Below are 26,076 nucleotides of genomic sequence, written 5' to 3' on the forward strand. Positions count from 1 at the left end.
TCGCCTGAGTGGATCTTGGCAGAAAAAGAAAAAAAAGAAAACAGAAAAGAGATTCCGAAGACACCAGAGACACGTCAGTGAAGGGAGGGTTTCCTGTCACCACACTGCCCACGCCGACTGTCACTTGGTGTCTCTCCCTCTCAGTGGCCACTACCAGCTCCGGCCACTGCATGGAGTGAAACATGCTCGGAGGTAGAGTGGCTGATTTGGACATGTGGAAGTTGTCATCCAGTGTTGACCCCCTCTGTTTTCACATTTTTTTTCTAGTCCTCCTATCTGCCCCCTCAGTCTATTCTTTTCTCACTCAGCCATGTGTTGTTTTTTTTTACCCTCTCTCTGCTTCTCCAGTCAGTTTCCATGATTTAACACATGATGCCTTCCCTAACATGTTATTGTAATAAAACCCTTCTTGTATACTTGTTTGCAGGCAGCGTTCTTTTATTGTGATAAACTAAATCAGGGCCATATGTTATTGCAGTGTGATTTAACAGCTCTGTGGTGTCTTATTGCTGTTTATTATCAATGCTGTACACCAAATAATAACAATAAATTCCTTCTAAATAAAGTCTTTTGGGACTTGAAGCTGTGCAATGAGCTAACTCCCACAGCAATGGATGTTAATATTGACAGAGTCTTGTTAAAATGTTAATAGGGGGATTCCAAACAGATGATTTGGGTGTATCCAGCGTGCAGGTTTGCCAACATATGCACACTCACAAACACAGACTCAGTCATGGTACATTTTTCAGTCTCTTCTCATTTAGTTATCCACTTCACAAGCATTTTTTCTTTCTTTTTTTTGAGCTTACATGCTGTGCGTTTGTGAAGGTGTGCAAATTTGTGATTTACCATCAGGCTACAGTATTCTGCAGTAATCTACTGTACATACTGTATCGTCTTCCCCTTTTTGCTAATTTATTTTCAGTGGTACACTCCGAGTTGGTGAGGCTATGCATTTCCTTGTGTGTCTGCACGCTGCGTGTGTGCGGTGTAATGTGTGTGTGCAACGTGTGTGTGCAGGATCATATCAAAGGAGGCAAACTCACTTGTTGACAGGAACAGCAATGGCCTGAAGGTAGAGCCACTGGCTGCAGTAATGCAGGTAAAGCCTCACAAACCACATCAAAGCCAGCAGCAGAATAATGAGGCCGAGCTGCTGAACGGAGTCATGCCAGCGTCTGTGCAGGTTGTTGCTGTTGCCACGACAACGGCAGGCCCAGCTCGGACGGCAGCATGCGCATGGCGAGTCGGGCTCGATCCGACAGTCGTGGGGGACGTGATCTCGGTGTAGTTGGTGATGATCTGATGGGATGAAAAAGCACAATTCCTTCTTTATTAATATGTGGGAATATGTTGTTTCAGCCATTTATTACAACTGTTATATATCTGTTAAATGTGCAATAAAAGGCCTTAAAAAATACATGTATATGGAATCCAAGTACATTTATTCAGTGAGGGGGGAAGAAAATTAATGGTTTTAGCAAAATCCAAATTATTGGAACCCCAGCACAGTGTTTCTGTATCATCCAAACTCCTGGGAACTCTTAGTCTTCCTTTTCTAAGCTCACCCCACATGTTTTCTATAAGATTTCAAACTGTGTGCTAAGAAGAACACAGAAGTTGAGTATTTTTGTGTCGGGTTAACCATTTCTTCCATATGTTTTGGAAGATATACATTATTTTTATTGGAGATGCTCTGAAATAGGCTCCCAAGGCCTTTGAAAGAAAAACAGACCTTCAGCATGACAGATCCAATTCATACTTAAGAGTGGGCATAAGAAGTTTTTCTAAAAGAAATAATTTGCAAGGCAAAAAGAATAATAATAATTCAGCATCACCTATTTTTGTTACAAGAGATAATCATTAGAAAGCAAACAGGATTCATAAAAAGTCCCTTTATTTCTATGTTCCTCATGTTGGCATTTGTTGGCAACAGATGAACAAAGGACAATTGAGCTGTATTCTCTGTATGCATTGAACTGAGGTATCAGTTGGATCTACAAATGTGAATTTGTGAATAACACACTTCATTGTTTTTGCCATTCATTGAATATTCAAAGTCTTTTTTTTTGTAGCTTTCATTAAAGGTAGAGAAGTCTGGTATTCAAATTGACACACATTCAAGCATGTACACAATGGTGCAGTCTCTCTATCTCTCCCTCACGCACAACACACACATACACAAACAGATAGGAATCCCTTCCAGCAATGTTCAGCTTTCCTCAGCACCTCTGTGCCGCCCTTTGTCAGACCTGCTCAACTATTCCCTTTCATACAGAGGGCACAGATGGAGCACTGTGAAGCAAGAGGAGGAGAGAAACAGAGACAGGAGATAAGGGAAGGACAGAAAAGACAAGGAAAGGAAACTTTAAACAGCAATTATATATAAAGATATAAAAAATTTTAAAAAATCACCAAAAGCTGAAAGGAGCAGGGAATTAACTTTGCTCTTAATTCAGAAACCTTGAGTTTTTACTATTAGTTTAAATATGAAAACCCAATTACTGTAAATCTTGATCATGTCCAACACAAGAGGCTGTTTGCTGACCTCTATCATCTGACTAACAATAGCTATAATACTGCCAGAAAATGCTTGTTTACAGTGCAGCCATGGTTAGCACTGCAGAATGTGGCTCCGGGCCTGTGCCTGTGGACATCCCTGTGTCTCGCTACTGTCTCCCAGAGCACAGTTGGAATTCACTTTGTAGTGTTCATCTTGGGAAAATCACACACCGCCTTAAGACGAAAAACAGAATCAATTGTGTTGCTCCCACAACCCCCCCCCTTTACCAAATAATTAGGCGAGGCTTACATCAAAATGAGGCGCTGCATTTTATTTCCTGCTCGAATCGGTGCAAGAATGCCCACTCTCAAACAAGCTACTCTTTTTTTTTCTTTCTTTTTCTTTTTTTTTAAATATGCTCTTCTGTGAGATGTGCACACTTTCTGAAGTGTTAAATTACTTGGAGTTGAAGTTCCTTCAAGCATGCTTACAACAGCAGCGGCGCAACATGCAGTCCATGTGGGAGAAGTGGAGGTTTATTCACAAAACGCTTCGTCAACGGTTTGGGCTAATAAATATTCACAGGTTGGCCGAAACAAACTCGCACAGAGATGATGCAGACGTTTCACAACAGCACAGACCTGTCGAGATTTTAATTGGTTCACCTAAAACTGAGCCTTCCTTTACAGAATCAAAAATTGCATAAAGGATATTAGTAATTTTATAAAGAAGGCAATTCTTTGCGCTGTGCTAATAACAACAGACGCATCAATCAATCCTAAAGAAATCAAAATATGCCAGTTTTCCCCTCGACTGTATCTGATTCACATACTGAAACATGCATTAAATGTTAACTTAGTCTAACTTGGATCACACAAAAGCCTGAACGTATTTGGTTATTTATTTATTTTATATATTAATTTTTTTCACTAATGAAGAATTAGATGAAGGACCCAGATATAGACTTTGAAACTCCTCTGCTTTCAGAAGAAACCAACATCACTACCACTTAGATTTTTTTCTATATTTTATACATCCCAGAATAATAATAAAAAATAAATAAAAAAAAACCCAGAAATTAGTATTGCAGAAAACGTTTTCTAAAATTAAGTGCGTTTTCATACAAGTTGGCAATAAATAATACCAACCCAAAAAGAGGACACAGGCAGTTTAAATGTGTGGCCCCTGCTGCTCCTGTAATGGTTTCGGCAGTGCACCACAAGCGTGGCTTACAACTACTTTCCCCATGTCGGTAAAAGTGGAATTACAATGTGGGCAAAAAAAAAAAAAAGCAGTGTTTGCCTCAGACACAGGCAAGATGCTACCCTGTCAACTGTCATTAAATACAGACACCAAACGCAACCTGACGTCCATCGTTCACATAATGAAGACATTGGTGGTGAGTGAAAGAGAAATATTTTTAGACACGTTTGTGCTGTGGCATCCTCTAAAGGAAGCTGGTGGGATGATGGAAATCTGTTAGCTCCTCTAAATTTTGTTCACAATTGTAGCTTCAGTTACAAAACACTATACAGAAAAAGAAACAGGAATGGATGGCAGATGTGTAGGAATTTTATCTTGCGGGAATAAAGGACATTTCACTGAAACATAACAGCCTGTCCTCTGCATGACATACAGACCAACTGATGAAACAAAACGCATAAATTGGCATTGACTGGTGTATAATGCAGCGGTTTTTTTTTCTTTTTTAACTCTAGGTGCTTCTGTGAAATTGAGGCTAAAAGCTGTTTCCTTATTCTCTTATCAATGCTGTTTCTTCCCATGTCGTTTCAAAAAGGAGTCATTCTCTCCTGAATGTGTCAAGGCATGTAAATTAGATTTATTTTGTGGGAATCTGTAAGCTTCCAAAGAAGCAGAGCGTCCCTTGAACTGGTTCTCTCAGGTTCCACCCCTAAATGGTTGAATGGCAAGACAACAAACTGGAGCACCACCTTTAAAAATAGCACTAAGTGAATTGCAAGTATGGACAAGTCTTAAATGGCATGGGTAATAATAGAAGGAAGGGTGGGGAACTGGAAGAATACAGTAGAGTTACTTTTTAAATTGCACAGTTAAGCCTGAGGGTAAGTGAAGGTAACCTGCAGATCTCTTCTGAGCTAAACCTTTCAGTGAAGGACCACTTAAAGTATTAAACTCATCCCTTTATTTTGAGGTCCGGGATTGTTCCGGCACTTTCCTGTTTTAGCCGGTGACGGTAATAAATGTATCCAAAGCAATCCGACCTTTCGCACACAACTGAATATTGTCTAGATGTTGGGGAAACTGAGAAATATAATAATAAAAAAAACAATCTAAAGTGATTAAAAAGACTTAAAAAATTAATAGATAACTGAATTGTTTTCAAAGTAGCCCAGATGCATAAGCGTTGTGGTGATTAATACACGTGTGATTATCTTAGTCATCAGTAGATGGGACTGAAGATACCATGGCATTTTTAAAATTTAATTTAACAAAAATACTGATAAAGTGTTTATTTCATCTGTCCTCTGGTGGTTACACAATCTGGTTCTTTCTGAATTATGTGTGAACATGTGAACATTCACAGTGAGTTTTTGCCTTTCCATGAGCCACAATACAGGTTTTTCTTTTGTGGATTTCAGTGGAGACAAAACTATTGTTTTTCTTTCTTTCTTTCTTTATTTAGGCATAGGATAACTTTTAATCCATCTGACTGGAAGTAACACCTGATGCTATGGTTTGGTTCAGCCAGAGTTGCTTAAAATGTCTTAGGCTTTTATTTTGCTTTAAGATTTGACACACAGCATGGCTGACAAGTAGGTCAGACGTTAAAGGTTTAAAACTGCTGATGAATGACTTAGTTCACTAGGTACTTTAAATAGGCAGTATTATGTATTTGTCAGGCACATAGTGCCATGTTATAGCAAAATCAACCAACTATGTTTCCTTCATTTGCTATAAAAATTCAGTATATTTCAAACGTAACTTAAAAGAAATTGGACTTTGCAGTTTGATTGCAACTTGAATTTGGGTTCGCTGTTTCTTCAAGAAGATTCAACTCTTTCCAACACTCTGCATTCAGCACGTCATCACAGTGGCGTTCCTCCATTATACTTTTGACAACAGTTCTTGGGAGAATTGGACTGAAAAGGTCCAGTTCAGGACCCAGACTTGCAGTCCCACCAGGTGCTTGCTAATTGGTGCTGCCAGTAGTCTGGTGGGGCTTAGCGGTGAAGGCACAAGGAGGGTTGCCCTGTGAGGTGGAAGCTCGGCTTGGAGACTGTAGTTTCGGCCGAGTTTGTGGAAATAGACGACATGTTGTGAGAGCAAGCATTTAGGTGGCCTGAATGGCTGAAATGGGATATTCACAGATTCCTGAAGCATCCATTTATGCAATCATCGTATGTTTTTTCATGAGGGAATAACATTTTAATGTGTTATACAGATCAAAAATGTCATATTTCACACAGTTTCACACTGATTGTAAAGCTTATTACAGGTACTTTTTAAGAGAAAATTTGAGAAGCCATTTTAACATATATGGTTGCAGAGGTATCTTTCAACTCTGGTATTGGAATATTTAGTATTTTTATAAGTAACCTTTTCAGCATGCAGGTCAGAAAGCAAGAAGTGAATTGACACAAGTAACCAGCTGACACATAGAGCTTGTATTTACTCTATACATGCATGATAGATGGCATAGTCACAGTGGAGCAATATAATGCAGAAAGCAATAAAATGAAGTAAAAGAGCTGAACTAATCCTAAGAAACATAACAATGAAACTAAATTAGTTATTTTCTACTTTCCAAACTTTTTTGCTGGCAATATGCATTATATCCACTTAACTGTTAACCTACTCAGTAATGAGGCTGCCTATTTTTACAATCATGTTTCCACAGTGTTGTTTTTCTACAACACTGGCAGTGAAAAAGTTGATTTTATATCCGGACAAGCTTGTAAGGGGAAGTTGAGTCAAGTCACGAGTTCAGCCTCAGCTCAGTCCTACGTCGTTCCTCTGATATTGCTTCATATAAAATAGTCTTCATCATGATTAAATGTTTAAAAGTTGTGACTGGTTTGCAATAAATTTCCTTGAAAACATGTTTTGGCCCTCCTCAGACACCTTGGAACCGCTCATGAAGTAGCTGTTTCATTGCCGAGCAACATGTGGTGTTTTTATTGAGCCCCCGACCTAGCATGAGAGGGAATTAAACCGTGGAAATGCCAGGTCCCTTAGTGTGCTATAAATGAGGGAGGAAACATTATCTGGAGCAGATGCACCTGGGATCAACAAACACGCTCGAACATCCGAAGCACTCCTCATGTGATCGGCTACTAGAGCTAACAGTAAAATCCTACTACATAAACCTTTTAAAGAAAATGCACAAGTAATGATGTCAGTCGATGGATATAACGTTAAATGACTTGTAAATGGCAAAGAAAAAACAAATATATATATTTTTTTTACAGAAATCTATTCATTTATCGAATTGGGTGAGGTGCTCAGGGAGGGATGCTGCAGAGGCTGAGTATTGGCCACCTGAGAGTTGCATCAGTATTTAAATGGATTTCACTCCTTCTGACCTTGCCTCATAACTGCAGGACTTTGTCACCAGAGAAATAGAGGAACGACGGAGAGAGAAAATTTGAGAAAATTAGAGGCAGAGACAGCGAGATAAAGTTGGGATTAACAGGGGGCGCTGAGATGGGAAAAGAAAAAAATAATTAGTATGTTCAGTCATTTTAAAAAAAAATATCCTTAAGATTGTGTGGAAATAGATGAATGGTTGCTGAGTGATGTGTGAAGATTTTTACCACGCAACAGCATCCAGCTTAAACTTGCGAGACAGGTCAGATTATTAGTCCATCACAGGAGGCACACAGGACAAGTAACCACACACACTCAAAATTCCTTCAGAGCTAAATGCATTTAAGCTATAATGCATGTAGTTAGGATGTCTATGAAAGTCAAAAAACCTGAAGAAACCAGAACCTTCTTACAGATGGGAACGGTGTTTGAGTTGCCCTAGTTTTCTGCCACACAGGACAAAAACTTTTCTTTTTGGCTTCATCTGGACACAGCACCTCCTTCCAGGGGCCTTTAAAATTGAAACTGGTCTTATGAAAATTTTATTACAGTAATGGATGTCTTATTGCCACTCTTACTTAGTCCAGACTTTTGGAGCATGTGGTCAACAGTCCCACTGTCAACAGATTATCATCCACACTGTGGATCTCTACTGCGCTGTCAGCATAACCATGGGATCGATACTGTCATTCCCTGGCACTCAGTTTATGTGGCAATCAGTTTTTGGTTTATTTGCAGCGGTGTTAATCTCTGTCCGTTGTTAGATGATGAACTCCTCTCTAAGAAATGTTCAGAGCTTCAGATGCTTTGAACACCTTGATGTCATCCCTACTGAAGAAACTTGTCCTCCCATAAGAAATGCTTTGTAAGAACTCAAACCTTAAAGTGGGGGCTCGTCCAATTTGTAGGTTGGACCATAACATAACATAACCCTGCCTCTCCATAGCTTTATCTTTCATGGTTGTTTCTTCAGCATATAGGGAGCTAAAATCATATACAAGCCACAGTTTTAAGATTTTTCTTTGAACACTTCAACATGATCTTCCATTTTTTTGTGTTTGTTTTGTGGAAAAATATTAAATATTCATTACTGTTGGAGTAAGTTGCACTCAATCGTATTTCTGCTTTGAATCTATAAGCTGAAACTGATATGTTACATCTTGATGGAATCATGTACATGATTCCATAATTTGTTAGTTATGTCATGAAAGCCACCCATCAGATAATATCACCACATTTTCCAGGAGGTTCCACACTTTATTGCAGAAGACAGAATGCGTTTGCATCTCTTTTTTTTTTTTTTATTGGATTCTTTGGAAGTGAGTTATTGTTAATCAAGCATCCCTACAAATAGTTTCTGTCATCTTTCTCCATCCGATGTCTTTCACTCATTCTTGCATGTCAGTGGGAAACACACTTATTTGACCCAGACCACCAATGGGACCGGAGCCAGCTCTCAGCCAACACCCACCTCGCAGCAGATTAACCAGTCATTTGGCGTTGGCTTGTCAGGGAGCTGACAGTCTTACTTTCCATAAAGGAAACAGCATGTAGACTTTGTATGTGTGTGTATGTCTGAGAGACCTGAGTTGACCCAGGGCAAGTCTGGCCACGAAAAAAAAAAAAAAAAAAAACCTGACATGTGCACCCAGGCCGAGGTAGCCAGCGGCCACGGTTTCACACATATGCACACGTAGCTGGGCGTGCAGACAAGCGCACGAGTTTCTGCCCCCTCAGCAAAGGAAAGAGCACCAGGAAGCAGTGGAGCCTTAGAGGTGACCAAGATTGTCTTTATATTGTCTTTATCCACCTCTCCTACCAGCGTTACAGTGGAAAATACTTGACCCTTGCCTCTGAGCTGTGAACCAGAGCAGATTGACAGCATGGATTTGGTGATTCCTTCCTCACTTTCTCTCCAAGTATTTTGGATTTTTCATCAGAAAATAAAAAGAAAAAATGCAGATTCAATATAAGGCACATGAGGCGATCCACTAAAAGTACAATGCAAGCACCTCCGAGCACAGTGACTGCTCACTTTATTTCTTATCTTGTATATATGCATGGATACAGACTTAAACAGATGGAGGGCACAGAGTGACAGAGAGCCAGAGACACAGACTGAGGGGAGAGCTCTGATAGGCTCAGTCGGGGAGAAACGGGTGGAGAGGAACGCTGGTCCCCAACGAGGCGAGCTAAGTGGGGGGAAATTAGGTCAGTGTGTTCCTTGTGACTCCACAGCAAGAACACGCATGTATATAATGTGTGTGTTCTCGCTGGTACACCTAAAGAGTCACACCGCACCAGAGCAGACGCGCTGTGTCGATCTGTCGGACTTTGTGTGCGTACCGGTGCACTGCTGCAAGGTACTCTGACGCCACTGAACTTCTGCAGCATCAGTCAGATTAAATTCCAAAACTTTTCCTAGCGATTCAAAGCCAATCCAACCGAGACAGGAAAACAAGGATGTAACTAATCATAGCATCACAGTCTGTGACAAAATTGTTCAGAATAGGCAACAGTTGAATAAAGGTTACGTGACTTTTATCCCCATTTGGCCACAGTTGTCTTTTAAGTTCAAGCTTTTGGGATTAGTGGAACATGCTGTCGTGTGTCCTCTGGAGGACAAAGATGCTCCTCTTTATGTAGCTTCCGCCGAGCTCTTGTCTCTACTCATTGTCTTTTCCTGTCTCCAGACCAGGACACGTCACACATACTATAATTGATATGAGATTTAGGGGGTATATTTTAATGTAATTAGAATCTTGGTAATTGGACTAATTAGATCTAATTGCTATGTGAGAATGACTTTGATTAAAACAGGTTTCTCTCCTCAAACCAGAGGAGGAAAAAAATAGTTGGGTGACATTGGTGGGATACAATGCAAAGCTAATTGACTGTTAGCTCTGATGGATGAAGATTAGGTATAGTGATGGACAGTGGACCAAAAGGGGGAAAAAAAAGTCAATATCTCAGAATATCTTCAGGTAATTACTTTTAAAAGATTTTAGTCAAACTCAGAATGCCAAAAAAATCCTGATAAACTGGCAAACTATCTGAGTCTGAGTATGTTTAGATTCTTGCAAAAGTACCAAAACGCTGAAATCAATAACAGCAACTGTATTGAGCTAAGTGCTTTGATTATTCTGGGCAACATTCAGGAAAAAAAAAAAAAGACAGTTATGTTACATATGAAAACATCAGATAGGCTGGGAGATCTGCAGAAATCTCTTGTGCATGTTCAATTGGCATGGTATTTTTAACCAATAAGAATGGATCATTCTTATTTTTATATTTTTCCCCTTTTCATCCGACCAGAATTGACTTTGTGTGTGTCAATACTTGCAGTAAAAGGTGCTGTATGTTTTTCCTTGAAGTTGGACTTAATGGATTAGATGTGTTATCTAGGCTTTCAACACAACAAGCCTTTTTTTTAATGGCTAATTGTTGTGCCTCGCGGATAAGAAACCTAGACCTTGACATATGAAAAGCATTCAAAAGTTAACATAAGCTGATCTTGAACAACATTGTTTAGTGACACAAATAGACCCCTTAAACATTTTTGTGTATTGACACAAACCGACTGTGACAATACAAGTCGGTCTGTGACAACTAAAATGTCACAGACCAACTAAAATATTCAGTAAATAAACTTGGAATCTTGTATGTCCCACCATCACAAAGAAGTGCATAATTAGGAAATGTGTGGAAAAAATTGATAGATGGTATTCACTTTTTTTTTTTTTTTTACAAATACAAATCCAAAATGTATGGCTATCTGTATTCGGGCCCATTTGTTCTATTTTGTAGAACCATTTTTTTCTGCAGCTAGCTCTGATCATTTTGGGGTTTGGCTCTACCAGATTTGCACGTCTAGGAACTTCTGAGTCAATTGGGGCTTCCAAGTCTTGCCAAAAAAATTTCCATTAGATTTAGATCTAGGCCTTTCTAAAACATGAAGTCGGTTTGATATAAACCTGCCTCTACGCTGTCCTGCTTGTACTTAGCTCCATCCATGTCTACAGGAACTTTATCACTTTGGCCATGGTGGGTTTAGGGTATTCGTTTTGACCACACATAACAGTTTGCATGTAGGCCAAGAAGTTAAATGTTAGCTTCCTCTGACCAGAGCAATTTGAACTATAAACATAACCTGAATTCAAATTGACTTGAAGTGAACACCTTCTTTCATGTATTTGTTTTGTTCTCTTGCGGCTGTGTTCGATACCAAATTTGCGTAGAGCAACAATTCCTCCCACCTAAACTCTGATTGTCTGCAACTTCTCCAGAATTACCATGGGCCTCTCTTTGTAGTGATCTAGTTTCTTTAATAAGGCAGTTGGTTTCACAGAATAGTATTTGGGGGGGGGTGGATCATTAAGGGAAGTTGAAATCTTTACTTGCAAAAAGTGTTGAAAACCACATATAATTTTCCCTTCCTCTTCACAATTACACATTATGATACTTTATGTTGGTTGCTCTGATCAAATATGTTGAAGATTCTTACATAATAACATTTTAACAAAGGAAAAAGACTACTCAGAGATACTCACTTTTATCAGTTTTGTGTCATATGTCTTTATTTTCATAAAGTATTTGTCTCCTTATCTAAACTAGAACTATTGTTTGGCCAGTTTCAATAAAATTATTCCCTTACATAAATATTTCATGGGGTTCTACAGTGCATATTAAGCTCAATACATCCCTGCACATTTATTTTACAAGCAGAATGAAGTCCCCACTCTGACTTTTATAGAAATGCATTATCTTACCGCATTTCTGTCATCTGTGCGCTATCTGATCTGAATCTCAGTGTTTCCATGTGTTTGCTTAATTATGCATTAGCCCCTGATTTGCACATTTGTGTCAGGACGCCCCATAAAAATCTCGATGAGCTAAGCCTCGTGCGGCTCAATAGATGGCAGTAAGATCCCTCAATCACTGCTGTATGAATCCGCTTTGCACTTACAGCCCATGAATATGCAGACGTGTATGTGCGCATCCTGTGCACTCATGTAGACAATATATACGGAGCGCATAAACACAAGCAAACACTCTCATGTGCACGCTCAAAGAAAAAAAAAAAAAAGCATAGACACATGGACAAAGCCAAAACAAACGGTGATAAAATGACAGCAAATAAAGACATAAAATGAATCCATTAAAAAATAAATAAATAAATAAAATCTTTTGTCCAGATATCTTTGAGCCCTACAGTCACAGAGAAGCCCAAAGCAATGACCGCAACACAGGGAATTATGGTTAGGTTGTTTGAGTTTCATACTGCAGTGTCTCTGCCTTGGTTGTAAAAATTTAACACTTGCACTGTACCTTTCTAATAGTCTGATTAGGTGAGGGCAAGGAGGAGCTTTTAGCTCAGAGTTACTGTAAAGTGAGAGCTCGCAAAGATGAAATCAATAGCTGCAGCACCTTCACAGGGCGTCAGGGGAAAAGCTGAAGTTCTTACTCAATACAACTCGTGTGTATAACTGACAGCAACGTCTCATCTCACCCAGCCGACGACTGCTCAGAGGTAAAAAGCAGCACTATGAATAATCGTGAAAACCATTTAATTGTGTCCCTTTGTGTGCAGTCTGCTCGGCTTCTGTGCTCGTTCTCCCCCCCATCACCCGACACAACACCCCCGCGAGACAGTCCCTGTGTCGTCATTTGTTGGCAGGATGCGCTGGTAATCATTCGAATTCCCTGAGTATGTTCAGAAGATGTCAGGGAGTAGTCTCTGATCTTGTTTAATATGTGACCAGCAGCTATAAATTACAAACTCCCAGAAATGCAGAAACAAGGGTACTCTGAAATCTCCTGGGAGAATTTGCTTTACGTTCCTCTTGCACATACAGAGTCTCCCTCTCCTCCCCTTAATTTAGTTGGAGTTCAAATGAAAAACAAATACCTGTGACTTTCTAGTTGAAATAGACTATTTCACTTTTGGGCTGTTTTGATGCCCTTGCCTTGTTGCTTCAGATGAACATGACCAAAGTTGTTTGAAATTCTCTGGTCTATTTGTTTTTCATTTTTTAAATTAAAATTAAAATGCTCAAAGCCACACTGAGGACAAAAAAAAAAAACAAAAAAAAAAACACTTGGAAGTTTCAAAACTACTTTGTTGTACTTTGGGAGCAAGGAAAGTAGTATACATGCAAAGACAGAAGAGAGAGCTTCATGTTCCAAATAAATACAACACAAGGATTATGTTCACTTTGTCTTAAAATAAGTTTGAATCTTTGTGAAAAAAAATTGAAATTGCGGTGATTTGCAGTGAGTGTTTTGGATATTTTCACTCCACAAGATTATTTTTAATTTCTGATGAAGATCCAGCAAGGTTGCCAGGGTCTTTGAAACAAAATGTGGCCCACAAAATCTCAGATCATCCTCTGTACCTAGCAGTGGGGTACTTCTCTACATCATCATGATACAGGTCAGATTCAAACCCATCTGTAGTATTTGTTATTTGTAGCAGAAAAGCTCATCCATTCTTTCTTTCTGACCAATATGCAATTCCAATTAAAGTCATAGAAGTATTTAACAAATGACTCCAAGTTAAATTGTCCTTTTTTACCCCATTTTATCAACACCATTCTGTACCTTCCTACTTCCATTTTGTAAGTAACATAAATAAACTACTTTATACCAATTAAACTAATTCCATTAATTAATTAAATGCAGGAACAAAGGGTCATAAAAATACTCAAATTTTATGTATTCCTAATTGTTTTGTATATTGTTTTTGATGTTTATGATGCTTAAACAAAACATCTTGTGAGCAAGATTTTTTGGGGGGGGGGGGTTGTCAATTGTATATATTTAAGCTGTTTTTCTGGTAGCGTTTTTCTGGGACAAAGAAGCATTTCCGAGACCGCAGACGATACAGAAGGATAAAACACAAGAAAACAAAATGGCAATATGACCAAGAATCCTGTAACATCTCTGATTGCTTGACAATTATAGATTTTCCTCTGGTATCACTTCCAAACTACCTGTTGGAATATTATTATTATTATTATTATTTTTATTGTCTCCTGGAAATCTGAAACACTCTTTTCAGCAGATCCTGAATGGTGAGCTCAGGAGATCTCTTTTAACTCCTTTGTCATCCTGCTCACTGTTCTTGATATCAAAGTAAACTTGAGGTCTCAACTTGTTTGTAGGTTTTTCCCTAACTGTGGATATTCACAGGTACCTGGGTTACTTGTTGAGTAATTTCTAGACTTATAACAACAGCTCTCTCTGTTTTACTGACATTTCATGTTCTCTTGTCTTTCCTATTATGAAGCGTCGCTAAGGTAACTAGGCCTCACACGCCACAGATACAGGAAATTACTAGTAAGTTGAATGTATCTGGAAGTTTCTTTACACTCTGATGTCTTAGTTACATTAGTCTTGAACAACTTATAGTCAGGTTTAAAATGATTCCTTCACTGCTGATTAAAAAGAAAAAAAGTATTTTACTGTAAAATCTAACCACGTATTACTCTTCTAGTTTCTAGTGCAAATACCTTAGTACACTTGAAATACTACAAAAACAATTAAATAATCTGCAAGTTGAACAAGACACTTTCACTTACAACATGGGGGAAAAAAAATCTTGTTCCATTGGCAGATTATTGGAACAAGAATCTTATAGCTTGTTTTAAGCTTTAAAAAAAAGCTCCTGTAGCTTGCTGAAAAGTTACTTGAAAGTTAGTTTGGTCTTATTTCATTATAAGAAATTGTCACTAGAAACTCGACTAAAATATCTTGGTAAGATTTTGTGTTTTTGCAGTTTTCTTACCAGACATTCCTTGGAGTAAATGTACTTTAATCAGTGATAAGTTTCCTTAGTTTTTAATTTTAAGATGTTTCAACCATTTTTTTTTATCAACAGTGGCAATAGATGTGGTCTCTCTCTCTGTTTCTCTCTTTCTCTCTTCCAGTCAGAGCGTATTTTCTCATCATCTTGTTTGGTTGATGTGATCTTGATTTTCCAAGCATGAGGATGGATACCTATTGAGACTTACTGTAAAAAGAAAGTATATCCTTCCATCTCCTCCATGGAGAGGTTCTCCACTGTTGGTTGCATCTTCTGTTTGTCTGCCTGGAGAGGCGGCGCGCTTCTGCCGCTCATGCTGGGGCCGCAGCTATTTGTCTTCTTGATTGGCTTCTTCTGTGAGGAGCAGGAATCGGGGAGAACACATACGGATGTCATTTGTAATCAAAGCAGGAAACAGGCCTTTGAATTTATCTTGGAGGATGCACACGGTGACTGTGACAATGTGTGTGTGTGTGTGTGTGTGTGTGGCATTTTGGGGGGGCTTCTCCTAAATCTCAACCCGCGCCTCTGCTGACGCGAGACAAGAGTGACGGCGAAATGGCATACGGCACACCATCCTTCAAGTCGGGTTCGTTCGGGAAGTGTGTGCACAGTGACGCCGGCGTTAAATACGTGATGTTAGAGCAGCTGGCACAGTTTTTTTTTTTTTTTGTCGTTTTGTTTTTGCCCCCCCCCCACCCCCACCCTTCTCTCCCCTGCACACAAGCCGTTTACTGTCATCATCATAAACACAGTCAGGAAGTGGGATTTAAAATTTTTCACCAAGGTACTTGGGAGCAGATATTATTTTTCTTTTAAGCCGCCAACATGTTAACGGCTTGCTTTCCCTGGCCCTGTCAAGCCTGTCTGTGTTGCCCTTGGGTGGGCTTAGTGCCTTTCTGCTTGAAGTTGTGACATACACACTGATGTATGTTAATGAGATCCACAGTTGGAATAAGAAATCTCTCTCTCTCGCTCGCTCTTTCTCTAACACCCCTCCCTCATTCTACCTTTCCCTATTTCATCTTTTTTTTTTTTTTTCTGCCCTCTGTCTCTGTATACTAGGCCCAGGAAGTAGTAAATGGGCAGAGTCCCATAAAAGCTCCATTCGTTTTCATAGGGCAATCTTTGCCAAAGCAAGCTTGGATTCCAGAGTGATGATCACAATAAAAAGGTAGAAAGGAGCGAGACGAGAAGAAAAGAAAAATGCAGGAGATATATAAACCACAATGTTCTCCAGTGTCTCCCCACAATAAATTTAATGCAATACCTTAAGAGTGGATTCAGTGTATAGTTGGATTCCTGCCCCGTGGGCAAAAGGGTTGCCTGGAGAAAATTCATTTTAATTAGGCCTGCACTGCAGGTTGAAGGGCTGAAATCTGATCCCTAGTGCTCCCAGGCTGGGGCAGGTTGGAGATCATTCCACTTAATCATTAGACAACTGGGTTCCACACCGCGACGTTTGACAGAGTTAGCCAGGTTTTTAAAGATGGGGGGCAGAGAGGTGGGGAAAAGAGAGACAAGAGAAAAAAAAATGGTAGCGGGGAAATAAAAACCTCATATAAACAAACTCGTTTATTTATCGGGACATTGCTGATTAATGGTCTTCTGAGGAGCCTCTGGTAGATCGGCTAAAAGAGGTTAGAAACAATAAAGACTTGTAAGGCATGGAAGAGGGAGCCGGGAGAGGTAAAAATGCGAATGCAAAACAGAGAGAGAGAGAGAGAGAGAGAGAAAGGCAAGCTTGATGTCTTTCACAGACTTCTAACTGCCCCAACAATAACACGGCAACAAACAAAAGGCCTCCGCAAGAGGCACAATGGCAGGGGCGGACAGAGAGCCTGCGATGAGGGATCAGCACACACGGTAATTTTGCAATTACCACTTCAAAGTTTTAGCAGGTAACATGCAGGCTTTGATTAATTTAGCTTAAGTCTTCTGTTGAACAGGAAGAAGCGGGTTAAGAAAGGTTTTGGAGAAGAAGAAGAAGAAGAAGAAGAAAAAGGAAGGAAGGAGGCCTGGCTGGCATTGCTGATTTCACAGAATTTGAGCTGCTCTGGTTTGTCAAGCAGATCAAAACTGGCTTTGAAGGCTGAAAAATACCTGTTAGTGTGAAATGTATTTTGACAAATCTCAGATAATAAGCCGGGGAGGTGCAAGTAAGGGTGGAGAGAGGGGGCAAGGAGAGGGAGGAAAGTGGTAGAGGAAGGAAAAAGGGGAGAAGCAGCTCATTTTAAAGGGTCAAACATCCCCTTAAATCACAGCGGTACCTTGTACTGGAAGCCAACTTCTGCTTTCTCCCGGCACGGATCGGTCTTCTCTACTGCACTTCCCAAAAAGACTTCTGGGGAGTCGTTCTTCCCTGCATCCCAAAACGGAAAGGAATGTATACTGAATCTGCAAAGTGGACACTAAGATGAACAAACTTTGTTTAATATTACTTAATACAAGTTTATACTGCAAAGTCTGTAGAGTACCTACCAACAGTTGCCAGAAATGTTACAAATATAAAAACCTATACCTTAAAGATATTTTTGTTTAAATCATCTTTGATTGTGCAAACTTTGCATTATTGCCTTGGATGTTCCATCAAGTGGAAATAATTTAAATAAAAAAAAAATGTTTTAAAGACTTAAAATTACAATCAACCTATTGTTTCTTTTGAATTTTATCATAGTTTAATATTGCGGAGACTAGCTCTTCAAGTAATTTAATGCTTAAAATATGCAATTAGAAATGATGAAAAATCCCACAAAAAAAGAAATTAACAATGTTTCTGAACCTATATCCTTTCTCATTTTCTCAGCAAAACCACATTTGCAGTGTTTTTCATTCTTTAATTCTTTCGCCCTTTTTTTCTATTTCTGTCTCACTTTTTCTCGCTGTAATTTAAACGGTAAGCCACCAGATGTGTGTCTCATGCTTGAAGAGTCGAGGATCTGCATTATTTAGCATATTAACATTCACAGAATTTCAAAAAGGGGTTCCTGCTTTGCCTGGAGGTTGTAATTAAGTAAACCTTAGCTTGATACGTGTAAAAATCTCACTCTGTGAAACTTTTGCCCCCCTCATGAAACCAGTCACATCTATATAATACATATGGAAAACTCAGGAAGATATCATTTCTTCTCTTGCCACAGGATTAAATATATCAGTAATAATGACTTCAACATAAAATATCTTTTTGACAGCTAAAATGTAGTACATGTGAATAGTAATTTTTTTTATTTTTTTTTGTTTGAAGGCACTGTAAAGTCACATATTACAGAATAAAAAAGAAAAAAAGGGTTATGTTTTTATGCCTTGCTTATGTTATAATATTCAATTTTAACATCTCCTGTAGTACATCATAGTTATGTGTTGGCATAAAAATACCTTAATGTTGTCAAGGAATTTTGAAACCTTTTAAGGAGCCATAAAACAGGTTAAGGAAACTATAAAAGGACAACACATTGAGAAAATAATGGAATTAAATTAGACACATGGTGTCATTAATCCTTAATATGGAACATGCAAAATGTGATCCTCTGTTTCATAATGCTCGGCGAAGCTTTGTTGGGTTAAACTATACTTTGTTACAGTCAGCAAAGTCTCCGTGCGTGTGCAGACAACCTGAGACAGAGTGATGCAACCCGCCGCCACCTCTCATCTGCATGGGCGCACACAAAACAAGCACAGGAACCACGGCCACCATTAGCAGCATCAACAACCATGCACGTACTCCGCAGACTCAGACCCCCACGGATTCGAACGCCGTCTAAAGTCATGCAGCCGAACGCACACACTCATTACACCGTGGCCCCGCTTGCTAATGGTCAGATGCTGTGGAACCGAAACCAGTGCGGAGGCAGCATCGACTGCCTTGACAGCTAAGGGCTACGTCCGTGAACTCGGAGCACGGAAGCTGCCACAACTCCAGCCTCTCTGGGCACCCAAGGCCAACAACAAACTCCTTGTTCTTTCCCCAGTGCCCTGAGCTATGTTAAGACTGGTACACATGCTCGTCCATTACACACACACACATTGCGTCGATGCACCCACTCACCAAAAAGGCAAAGACATCAATGTAGACACTTGCATATATGCACAAGCATTTTCGAGGGTAGAAATATACGAGTGTACAGCTTACAAACAGAGACAGGTTGAGGGAAGGGAAAGCCTGAAGGCTGCACCACTGTGGAGACCCCATTACTGTGTTAACAGTGAGATGGAACCAGAGTGAGGTACCAGTCATTGCTCAGCCAGGTCCATAATTTTATATCTCGACTGGCTAAGATTTGCTGGAAAAACAAAGATGATCAACTCGCAGATTAACCCCGGGGTCCCTAGCAGGATCTTGTGCTAAAGTTTGCTGTAGCGCTGCGAGGGCTGGGTGTTGCTTTAAGCAAGAATGCATTTACTTTTAATCTACTGGAATTTAATTACAGTGGCAGACACTAACTGAACACTTGAGTTCGTATTTATCCCCTTCAACGTTTTCATAATGTTGCCACATCACAACAAAAAAAAAACTTCAGAGGACGAACACAAAGCAAAGGCATTATGAAATATGATTTATCACTTGTGTAAACTTTACACAAAAATGATCTGAAAAGTGTGGTGTTTAAGCACTCTCACTCAGTGTTTTTGCAGAAGTGTATTCTCCTAGGTTATGTTTGTGAGTCAGAAGGATGATACATGGTTTCCAACATTCTTTGTAAATAAAAATCCACAAATAGGTCTGAGCATTTATACTTAGCCCCCTCCAAGTCAATATTTTGAAGCCATTTTGCTGCAATTTAATTTATATGTATACCTGCGGATAGTTAAATCAGCTTTGCAAATCTTAACACTTTTTGTCAAAATCTCTTTGCAAAGTATCTTAGCTACAGTCAGACTGGATTGAGAGTGGCTTTAGAAGAAAAGCGGCACACCTACCATGTAGTATCTCTGTGATGAGGGGCTTGTGGCGATGTGATATGAATATAGCATGTTGCATGGGTGGAAAAAAATAAACATTTTACTCATCTGATCAGAGAACCTTTTCCACATGTTTGCCAGGTTCCTGGAGGGCTTTTGGCAAACTTTGAACTGCATTTATTAGGGATTTCTTTCTCTGGTGGCTATCATTTCACCACTTTCCCATTGTTTTATAACCGAAACCCACTTTAAACGTCTCCAGAACTTTATTCCTGACCTGTCTGGAGTGTCCGTGGATTTTGAAGAAGTTCATTGTTCAACAACAGTGAAACAGTAAAACCCCCACAGAACAGCTGTAGTTGCACTGCATACAGGGGAAGTACCAGCTGGAAGTAGAATGAACAATTTAATTAAAAGTTAGAGAGGACTCCACTAATTTGGTGGCATCAGTCAGTATGGACTGAACTTTATTAGTTGTATCAGAGGAAACGGGGGGGGGTTTGAAATTAAATCCACACCACAATCTGGAGATGTAAAAAAAAGCTAAAAAAAACAAGCAAATATCTTTGCTTTTCCTTTAAATTAACAATTGTTCAATTTATTATTAAAGAAAAACAGTTCAGTGTGTGGCTGCAATGAGAAAAACAATTGCAAGAAAAAAGTTTAAGGGGTAGCATTTATCTTGTTTTCCATGACAGGTTTTCCAGCTTTATTAGCATATATCACAAAAGGTTTTGAAATGTGATAATCTTATTAAGGGATTCCAAGAATAGCCTTAAAATTTATTAATTATATTTTTTCTTTTTTTTTTTTTAAACTAAATTTGCCAAGGGCACATAGCGAATAACGGATCGACACGACAGTAAGATTTGAAAGTCTGATAACAGGGAGTAAAGGGGAGAGAACCCTGAAATGGGAATGCTCCAAATAAGACTTTAGATGAAGGGAGTCCCTGATATCATCTTGAGTGATGAGGGGCTTGGATGTTAAGATAAATTCATTGAAAAAGCAACAAAGCGTCATCGGCATCCTCATAATGATCCACTACAGGCATCGTGAAATGAGACACTGATCTAATTTGTCACTTGGGCTCAAACAAACCTAGTGTAACTGGATCATTCTGTTAATGTGAAAGGTCACTTAACCCAGTGTGCCTCTAGCGAATCACCAAAATACTAAATACACTTCATTATGCTCTGGCAAGTCATCTGAGGTAAATCAGATTATGATCATGGAACTACAAGTTCTCCTGCAACACGAAATGATGAGTTCACATACAACAGCAGTAATGCTCTGACTCTGATCACAACTTGTCAGCGGTATTATTCTAGATTGGGATGTCAGATTTGGTTCTGTTGATACATGACAAGTATAGTGATTCTCTTTTCTTTTCTTTTTTTTAATAAAAAGGATTAATTAACTTAAGGCCTCAGGATCGCAAACTTAATGTTTCACTGTCAAGCCTTGTGCGTTATGACGTTATAAATGACAAGAGGTCTCTATGCACTTCTCCCGACTCTGAGACAAATGGGTATTAAGGAAAATTCAGGCATTACATGCACCGAGAAAGTGATCCCACCACAGCACACATCAGCGTCAGAAACAGGGAAGCATGAAATAGAAAGGAAACGTCTGAAAACCCCCCGACTTGACTAAGAACTGGAGAAGCTGGGGATAATTCGTTTTTCTTTTCCCTCACTGAATTGGATTTCCATTTTTGGCTAGGTTAAAGTTGTCCATCCAATCGCCCTGCTGAGCCTTGACATATCGCCCCATCTGAACGCCATAATTCACTCCAGAGGTAATGCAACCTGAACTGATCTGTATGCAAATGAGGCCCAAACGTCAGATTGGCTTAGGGAGCGGCGCAGATGAGGTGTTGTGCGGGACACCTTTTGATCCATTATTTCACTCGCCGGATCGGGTTCACTTCTCAAGCAACCTCTTCACCTGACTGCGTGTGTGTATGTGTGTGTTTTCATGCATGCTGTGTGCATGCGGGAGCATGCACTCTTTCCTCGGCGAGCAGATCTGCTGAATTTTGCCTTATGTGGCTGAACATAAATCCCCGCATAGTAAGAGCGTTTCTCTCTCTCCTTCTCTCTCTTTGGAAATGCAGTCAGTTCGTTGGGGACACTTCCCTTGTGGGTGTTAGGATCTCTGTGGGGGGTCACAGGTCAGCTAGCGGAGGAAGCGACAAGCTGTGAAATGTAAAAGACCAATTTCTTCCACATGTTTCAGTGCTGGGAGAACACTGCCAAGCTGTCAGCCGGCATCACGTTTAAAATGGGCCAGGGTGCTACCCAGCAGACCTGTCACAACTCATTTGTAATTAAAAAGCCTGTGTGATGTTTAAAGCAGAGCACCCCAGAAACTTTTGAGAACTGTTAAATAAAGATGAGCTGTACATGCACAAAGAAAGAAAGAAAGAAAGAAGGAAAGAAAGAAAAAGAGAGGAAGAAAGGATGCCTCCACAGACCTGCTCAACAAAGAATTTGATCAACTGTAAGGGTATTACATATTACCATTACATATTAGCGTTGTTAACAAAATAAAATTTACTTAAACATTTGAATCAGATGTACCTTCAGGAAAATTTTACTCTCACAATTAGGCTGATATGTCTACCATATGTTTGTTTTATTATGGATTCAAGTATCATCTACAGGTAAGTCAGAAACGTTTGTATTATTTTCAGTCGCAATGGTGTTTCTTGTTGTTGGAGCAAGAATTTAAGTTTCAATCCTCAAGTAACTAATTTGGCAACAGTGCTAAAGCTAAAGTCTGACTTGTTATGCCTGAGGGACTTGCTGCTAATGAGCTGCACATCTAAGCTGTGGTTGTTAGGGGTTATTATTATTATTATTATTATTATTATTATTATTATTATTGTCTGAATTAAATCCCAGTTATTCTGTTTCTTTTTAACATGGTAGTTTGGACCATGACAGTAAAGTGATGTAAAAAAAAACAACAATTGTTAGAATTTAAACTAACTTATTTCTGTTTGGGTTTTTAGCTGCTGAACATAATGAAAGTTAAGAACTTGTCTAAGCTATGTGGTAGAGAAAGCTATTTGCTCTGACGAAGTTTGTACTCAGCTTTAAATAGTTTAGTTACAAAATTAAAACTTGCATTCAACATAAGCTTCCTAACTCAGAGGCAGACAATGCCAATATTCAACACAACTTAAGCTGTTAGGATGCCACTTCCTTAAAGTAGATCTAAGAAGGTTGTTTCCAGATTTAACCGGTCTGACAACAATGCTAAAGTCAAATTTGCTTGCAAGCCACAAGCAAGCAAATTTGCCCCTACGGCTTCTTAGGGTTAAGAAGCTACGGCAGTCTTTGACAATGTACAGCACATCTTAGTTTTGTGCCACCGAGAAAAGCTTTTGAAAATACATTTACAGTGTACATTACTTACTGTCATGCTGTTCCTTTTTCTTACATGAGAGGACCATAATAATTCAAAACGTATTAGAATGGACACTAATCTATTTGTTGTTTAAGTGTCAAAGTTAAACAAACATACATTTGTTATACTCAAACATATTAACTAAGGTCTGATCAAATGAAATCTAAGCAAACTGCTAAACATGTTTCTTGGTTAAATTATGTCTTTAATCCGCGATAAACAGAAATTAATCTATTTGTCTGCTTTTCCATGTTGTCGTGTTTAGGGATAAATCCCTTGGCCTCACTGTCGGACTAATTAACATTATTTAGTGCAAGTTTCCAGCAACTACTAATTGGACTTCTTTTCCTGGGCGCTCAATGTCAGTGTGTTAAGGGTTTGCTCACAGGTGAAATCCGCAATGGTATTCATCGGAATGCTATCACTAACAATCGGTACTGAGCATCCAGCCTAAATATGTGTCTAAAAGAAGTGCACATTGTTATCTGTTGGGTTTTGTAATCAGTACAAAGAAAACATCATTTGCTTATGCAAACTCCGCTCCCTTTCTTTAAGGCACGTTCACCTCAGCAGAGAGTCGATGTATGCGAGAACTGATATTCTTCTTTTCCCCCAGCTCAAAACATTAGAGTGACATTTTCTCCCCCACTGTGGCATAGTTTGGGGACGCGAGGTTTAGCTTTGGACTCCTACCTGGCAGAGATGAAGAAGAGCAAGCGGAATCAGCTGACAGGTGGAGAGGTGAACCGTGTTGAGAGAGCACGACCGCGGACTCTCCCGCTCTGCAGCCGGGGCCGACGTGCAGATGCTGCTGGGACTGGAGAAGAAGGGGATGCGGGCAAATCTGAGACTGGGCTGTGGGTCGCTGCGTAAGGGTCGGGTCATGGTGATCCTCGGGTTTGGATAAGATTTTAGGGTTGGAGAGCGATCTCGATGGTGCAACAAAGAGCTCTGTCACTCCGGATGTTCCGAGTGGAATTCTCTTTACCTAATACACACAAGAAAAAATAAAATAAAATAAAATAAAAAATCACAGAATGATCAGACTGTCTGAACTCCAAGTATAAATTCAGTAAACATGTCATTGCTCTTCATCCACATTTGTTTTGTCCTTTATAATCAATCAATTTATGTGATATTGCTAATATTTTCGACAGTGGGCCATATGACTACTAAGTTAAGTCTGTAAGCATTTTTTTTTTTTTATGTATTATGCATTAGCAAAGACAAGCAAGCATATTCCCGCAGGAGTCAAAGCAACAGTAGACCACAGTAATGATAGAGTAATACAAACAGCATGTCGAAGTCAAAGGGATAAAGATGCAAACACAGAAGAGGGAGAGCATTGTTCTGGTTTTTTAATTTGATTACAGTGTTTACTAATCTAATCAATGCATCAGCTTAGATGCATCCGGAATTATTGGGTAAAGATGTGGATTTTGTTTTCTGTCTGGGGACAATTTCCAATTTCTCTGTAAATGCTTTTTTCTCATAGGAAACATCTAAACGTCCAACGCCCGCTGGACTTTCCATAACAACCTAAATAATGAAACAGGGATTGTATTTTTAAACTTCATGCACATGCATTCGACCAGCCCTAAATGTTTAACGTGCAATGGAATAACGAAAAGAAATAAATAAACGAAATGAATGAGCACACTGTAAATCTTTTAAAGAACCAAACCAGGGGAATAGATCACTCACCTGAAAATACAGGTTGCACAGCCAGTGGTCTAGATCGGAGGAGATGATAGCTTCAATTTTTTTAAACTGGTCCAGCTGTGGGCTGGGCTCCCCCCTGATCAGTGGAGTTTTGAATCTAAGACGATAGCACATCATTATTGGCAACCAAAAACTTTGATGGTTCAACTAGATTGAAGCATTAAATAAATAAAGCTGCAGATGTTTTTTTTTCTTCTTTTTTTTAACAGTTTGGGCGTGCTGTTCTCCAGTCTCTTTCTAATTCTAACCGGTCCCAAACTAAAAATATGAGCTTAAAGGTACTTACTGTGGAAACTTCATATTATTTATTGACTTACCCGCCCTGGACCAGACTCAGGCTCATGCTGCATATAGGAAATACTCCCCAGGCCAGTACAGAGCTAAAATGGCTACTGTGTCCAGGTAGGCTGATCAGTTGGAACAGCAAAACCATGGAGGGGTTGATTTCAGAGGTGGCAGGTAAGCTCTGCAGAAACATGAGCAACAGATACACTCTGCATTCAGTTTGCAATTTTACAACCACATGCATCAAAAACGAAAAAAAAATCCTCTTTTTTTAAATAAAAGTTACATACTGTAGCTTTAACACATAATTGTCATGTGAAAATAAAACATGTTTTGTCAAAGTTTTTACAAATGTGGATTCGGCTCTCCCATTTTGCAAATGCCTTAAAATAAAAGCCAATGTAACCAATAGCCTTCACCTGACTGTTAAATAGGGTCCACCTTTGCATAAGAAACAGATGGGCTTACAGTATTGTGCTAAATGAATAGGCTATCTACAGAAAGTAATGGAGATAAATAGTCACTGAAAGGACGGCAGACATGGATATTAAGAATTTTTTTAGTGGCCTCCTTCTAACTAGAATCGTTGGCAAAAACGAATTTGCCAAAAAGCATATGTTTCACAGATACAGGCGGCGTGGAAAGGGGAGCTTCAGATTGCCACTGTAGTATAAACTGACAGCTACTGAATTAGAGATCCAGTAAGGCCACCATAAATCAAATTGATAATATTACGGGTGTCTTGCACAAAGCAAAGAGTGTTGGTGGTTAGCAGTCAACGGCAAGTGCACGCATGCTTATTTACCCGGAGAACGGTAGGGGTTTGCTTAAAAAATGAACTGACAGTGAAGTGTGCCCCACTTCATCCATCACTGAG

At 39.4% G+C, this 26,076-nt stretch overlaps 1 protein-coding gene across 1 annotated transcript in view; it reads right to left on the reverse strand.

Moving 5' to 3' along the window:
* Positions 1-26,076, reverse strand: part of ofcc1 (orofacial cleft 1 candidate 1) — a 166,418-nt gene that overhangs the window by 35,667 nt on the left and 104,675 nt on the right. The window contains 7 exon segments of the mRNA XM_032551761.1: positions 1,047-1,187; positions 1,189-1,302; positions 15,085-15,230; positions 17,147-17,238; positions 23,886-24,180; positions 24,897-25,011; positions 25,232-25,380. Coding sequence (XP_032407652.1) covers positions 1,047-1,187; positions 1,189-1,302; positions 15,085-15,230; positions 17,147-17,238; positions 23,886-24,180; positions 24,897-25,011; positions 25,232-25,380 — 1,052 coding nt within the window.

The sequence above is a fragment of the Xiphophorus hellerii genome, chromosome 21 (genome assembly GCF_003331165.1).
Source record: "Xiphophorus hellerii strain 12219 chromosome 21, Xiphophorus_hellerii-4.1, whole genome shotgun sequence".
NCBI classification, from domain to species: Eukaryota; Metazoa; Chordata; class Actinopteri; order Cyprinodontiformes; family Poeciliidae; genus Xiphophorus; species Xiphophorus hellerii.